This window comes from Octopus bimaculoides, chromosome 4 (genome assembly GCF_001194135.2).
Source record: "Octopus bimaculoides isolate UCB-OBI-ISO-001 chromosome 4, ASM119413v2, whole genome shotgun sequence".
Lineage (NCBI taxonomy): Eukaryota > Metazoa > Mollusca > Cephalopoda > Octopoda > Octopodidae > Octopus > Octopus bimaculoides.
The window spans coordinates 1,390,326-1,394,925 of NC_068984.1; the positions used below are offsets into that span (position 1 = coordinate 1,390,326).

At 37.2% G+C, this 4,600-nt stretch overlaps 1 protein-coding gene across 2 annotated transcripts in view; it reads left to right on the forward strand.

The window, feature by feature from the left end:
* LOC106869033 (kelch-like protein 2) overlaps window positions 1-4,600 on the forward strand; it is a 28,432-nt gene that overhangs the window by 13,837 nt on the left and 9,995 nt on the right. For both annotated transcript variants that reach the window (XM_052966849.1, XM_014914535.2), the window contains 3 exons: window positions 771-867; window positions 1,634-1,900; window positions 3,263-3,380. In XM_052966849.1, the coding sequence (XP_052822809.1) occupies window positions 771-867; window positions 1,634-1,900; window positions 3,263-3,380 (482 nt within the window). The remainder of the gene's footprint in view (window positions 1-770; window positions 868-1,633; window positions 1,901-3,262; window positions 3,381-4,600) is intronic.

A 4,600-nucleotide genomic window follows, 5' to 3' on the forward strand; every position in this document is an offset into this window, starting at 1 on the left:
AGTGGCATCTCCAGACCTCTTTCTTTGCAGCCTCATTTAGTGCAAGCGTACCATCATCTATGCGAACACATTTCTCTCCTACAACATCACTATTCTCTCTCCTACACTGTCTTGCAACACGAAATACCTCGAGTCTTTGGTTCTCACGGTGCAGAACATTGGCAAATCTTTTCTTATCTGCTTCCCCTCTGGCTAAATAAACCTGTCGCCTAGCTTCCCTTCTGGCAGATTGGTACAATTCCCTGCTACCACCGTTCTTCCAGTCCTTCCAAGCCTGTTTCTTTTGTCTAATAGCCCCGTCTACCCGGGTAGTTTGCTAGAACAGGGTATTATTACCTTGCTTGGAAACAGGGGAGGTTATCTTCAGGAAGGGCATCATGCTGTAGAAAATTTACCTCAACAAATTTCATCAGACCTATGCAAGCATAGAAAAGTAGATATTAAAACAATGATGATGATGATATATTTGTTTTAACATTCATATTTTTCTCTGTGGTTGGACAGGGAATCACTCAAGGCCTGGCTTTACAGCCAGATGGACTTCCAATTCGATTAGACACTTCATTCATGCCATAAAGTGGATTAAACCAAATCATCTATCTTTCTGTAGTTTTATGTTATAAAGTTTTATTCTATAAATATCGCTTTTGAAACCACTCTTTTCCAATGCATTATTGTAGTAGTGTGCACTATGATTAAGTTCCCTTTTCGTTGATGATGACAAACTGTGATTTGTGCAATATTAACAAAAACAATTCCTCCTCTTACAGCGAAGTTGTTTACTATGATGAATTTCTATCACTAACAGCTTGTCAAGTGTCCAAGCTTATTGCTAGTGATAGACTTACAGTTCCATCAGAGGAACAGGTAAGTAACACTTACTGTCATTGGTCTTCAACTATTTTCCTCCATTTCTTTTATCTTTTAGTGAATAACAAAGTGGAGAATGGTTTTTAGTGAAGAAGAATCTTTTATCTTTTTCTTCTTTCATCATTGGATTGCAGCCATGCTGGAGCACTGCCTGAAAATGTCTAGTCAAACAAATCATCCCCAGTCATCAGCATCATTATTTAATATCCATTTTCCATGCTGGCATGGGTTGGACAGTTTGACCAGAACTGGCAAGATGGAGAGCTGTACCAGGTTCCTGTCTGATTGGACTTGCCTTCAATGGCTGATTGCCATTCTTAATGCCAACCACTTCACAAGAGTGGACTGGGTGCTTTTTATGTGGCACCACTTCCTTTTTTTTTTTCTAAAGCCTGGTACTTATTCCATTGGTCTCTTTTGCCGGACTGCTAAGTTATGGGAACATAAACACACCAACACTGGTTGTCAGAGTGTGTTGGTGGTGGTGGGGAAGGGGGAGACACACACACACACTTGCATTATCCATCTACCAAAATAACTAAGAAGACATTAATTCAGCCCAGGGCTATAGTAGAAGACACACAGTAGGACTGAACCCTAAACCATGTGATTGGGAAGCAAGCTTCTTATTATTCACAGCCATGTGAATATGAAATAATTAAGTGAAATATTTGTGATGATTTTGAACTCCAAAGTTAATTGTTTAAATTTCTTTGATAAAAAGAGAAAGAATTCTGGCAATATTTTTGTTGTTTGTCCACAGGTGTTTGAGGCTGTCCTGTCTTGGATCGAACATGATACAGAAAATCGACAACTTAGCATTGCTGAACTGATGGAACACGTTCGTTTACCATTGATGTCTCAAGAGTTTCTCGTGCAGCGAGTTGAATGCGAACCTATGATTAAATCCAACACACAATGTAAAGATCTTTTAATTGAAGCCATGAAGTACCACCTCCTCAAAGCAGAACAGAAAGCACTTTTTAAGACACCAAGGACTTTACCAAGAACTCCAATTGGATTGCCAAAGGTACCACTTGAATTCTTACCTTTTTTCTTGCATAATAATAAATCTGAATGTTTGGTGGCAGTGGTGACATCATCATCATCATTGTTGCCGCTGTTGAAGATCCACTAATCCATTCTTGCATAAGTCAGGCAGAATTTGTTGCAGCAGATTTTCTGCAGCCAAACACTCTCCTTGTCACCATCCTTCACCGGTTTCCAAGCAAGACAATACTTTCACCATGGCTTTTTGCACGAAAGACTAGAAACATAGAACTCCTTCTTGTGTGATGACATCATTTACATTTGTCACATGATATCACGACAAGGGCTCACACACACACACACAACAAGCTTCCTTCAGTTTCTGTCTACCAGTTCCACTCACAAGGCTTTGGTTGATCCAGGGCTGTTGCAGGAGACACTCCCCCAAGGGACTTGAAAGCACAGACTGGAATCTAAGCAGAAACCAGTTCTTCCATAGATTGTAGTGAGATGTTGTGGCTTGAATGCTGGATATCTGATTCCAGTGTGATGAGCAACAGCTATAACAAGTTTTAAAACTCTCAACCATTCTAATAGTTAATAATTGTCGTTGATGGTGAAGTAATGTTAGCGTGGATTGACTGGCGCTGTAGATGTAGGCAAGGGAAAAATCTAGAGGATTTCTTTGTGAAGTTCAGTGAGTCTTCGTCTTAGCAATATATTCTTACCATCAGTTTTGGTGTCTTAATTACATTGTCTAATCACAACAAAAATACTATGTTCGTTACTCTCAAATGAATGTGACCTGGTAGTATTTCTTATGCTTTTACTAATTGTTTTTGGTAGCGATATAGTTACTAGTAGACTTAGGTACATTCCTAGATGAATTCTGTAACCATTTAAGACTTCTTCCAAGAAGCTATTTTATCGTATTCTGGTCTTTATTTAAAATCATTTCAACTACTTCTTCCTCCAAATTAAACCTATGTGAAAAAAAAAAAGAGAAAACAGATGACTATGAAATAACTTTTCGATGATTGTTCCTGTAACCGTTTCACTGCCATATTTCTGTTGAAATGCACTGCCTTCATCTCACTTAATTTGGAAAATATTGAAGAATTTAGTGAATTAACTTTTATCATTATTAAGCTGGTGTTAACACTGTGACAAATCTTAGAATATCTCTTTAAGTTATGACCAGTCTTTTTTCTCTCAGACTTCAAAACATCAAACGCTACAAATTATCAAAATCTGACCAATATTTTTGGATTGTTTAAATTTTACTTTTTTGTTTTTCTCTTTTTCTCATAAAATTCCTTTGTGAAACTCAAGTGATTGCTTGTTTGTTTGTTTGTTTGTCATCTCTGATTCCACTGCATCTTACTTAATTGGTTTGTTTCAGGTGTTACTGGTTCTTGGAGGACAGGCACCAAAAGCAATAAAAAGTGTAGAATGTTATGATTTTAAAGAAGAACGTTGGTATCAGTTGGCCGAGATGCCTATCCGTCGGTGTCGTTGTGGTAAAAAAAAAACTTTTTATTATTTTGTTTTAATGTATTTTATCCTTTTATTTCCTCCTCCCTCACAAGTATTGCTTTGCTTTTCTATTCACGTAATTATCCGACAACCTTTACATTTTAGTGGTGGCTTTCCACTCTGTACAGCAGCTCAACACTAAATACAACATGATTGAGTTAAGGATTGTCTGTGTGTCAAATTACTTTTACACCTGATTAATTTAATACAGGTGTTGGGGTATCCAGTGTCTTTGGCAACTTAACTTAGCTACTTTGGACATGTCATCTAAGAACAATTACAGGAATAAACATGTAGGATTGTTGAGAGCAGAGAAACATTTGTGAAAAATAAGAGAGGGAGGGAAGTGGTTGGAGGATATTTCCACAATCCTTCTGAAATGGTACTCATATATATATATATATATATATATATATGCTCTTTTATTCTTTTACTTGTTTCAGTCATTTGGCTGCAGCCATGCTGGAGCACTGCCTTTAGTTGAACAAATTTCCTGACTCCCCCCTAGTTGTCAGAAAACAGCTTCAGGAGTTGTGAAGAACGAATTTGTTCGTAGTCTGTTTCTGAGAGCTAATCTATTGGACCTCTGTCTAATCATTAAAAGATTGATTTAATTATGAACATAGAAAAAATTATACATTAATTCCTATTTTTGTAAGCAGTTGTATCCGTAAAAATTTTATTTGCAGAGAGCAGAAATTGAAAGAAGATATATGAAATGGACGTGTGTGTGTGCGTGTGTATGTGAGAGAGAAAGAGAGATAGAGTGAGTGAGTGAAGATGTGTGTCATGATGATTGACATCTTTTAAGGTACACACACATACATAGAAAATGTGAATTCATTGTATAACATTTTTACGATAGTTGATTATGTTAAATTTTTGAAATGCAAATATGTGAATGAAAATTAAGTTCAGACCTCTACATGGTAGCTAGACCTGGTAGAAATAGCAGCCAAATCTCCCTCAAAACACCCTACTGTCTTAATCCAACAATTCTGCCTGTTATGTAGTTTGAATGAGAAACTGTAACTAAAGATTCAGATTATTAACCCCACAAAGAGGTGAAAGAAGAGAGACAGCATAGCGAAAGTCTTGGCCAACTGTCATCCTGTACTCCCCTTGTTGATAGCGAAGTGGTATATGCTGGCTGTGTGAGCAACTGGTTGTTTTAATGGCGGAACAAACAAAGGAATTCCATTAG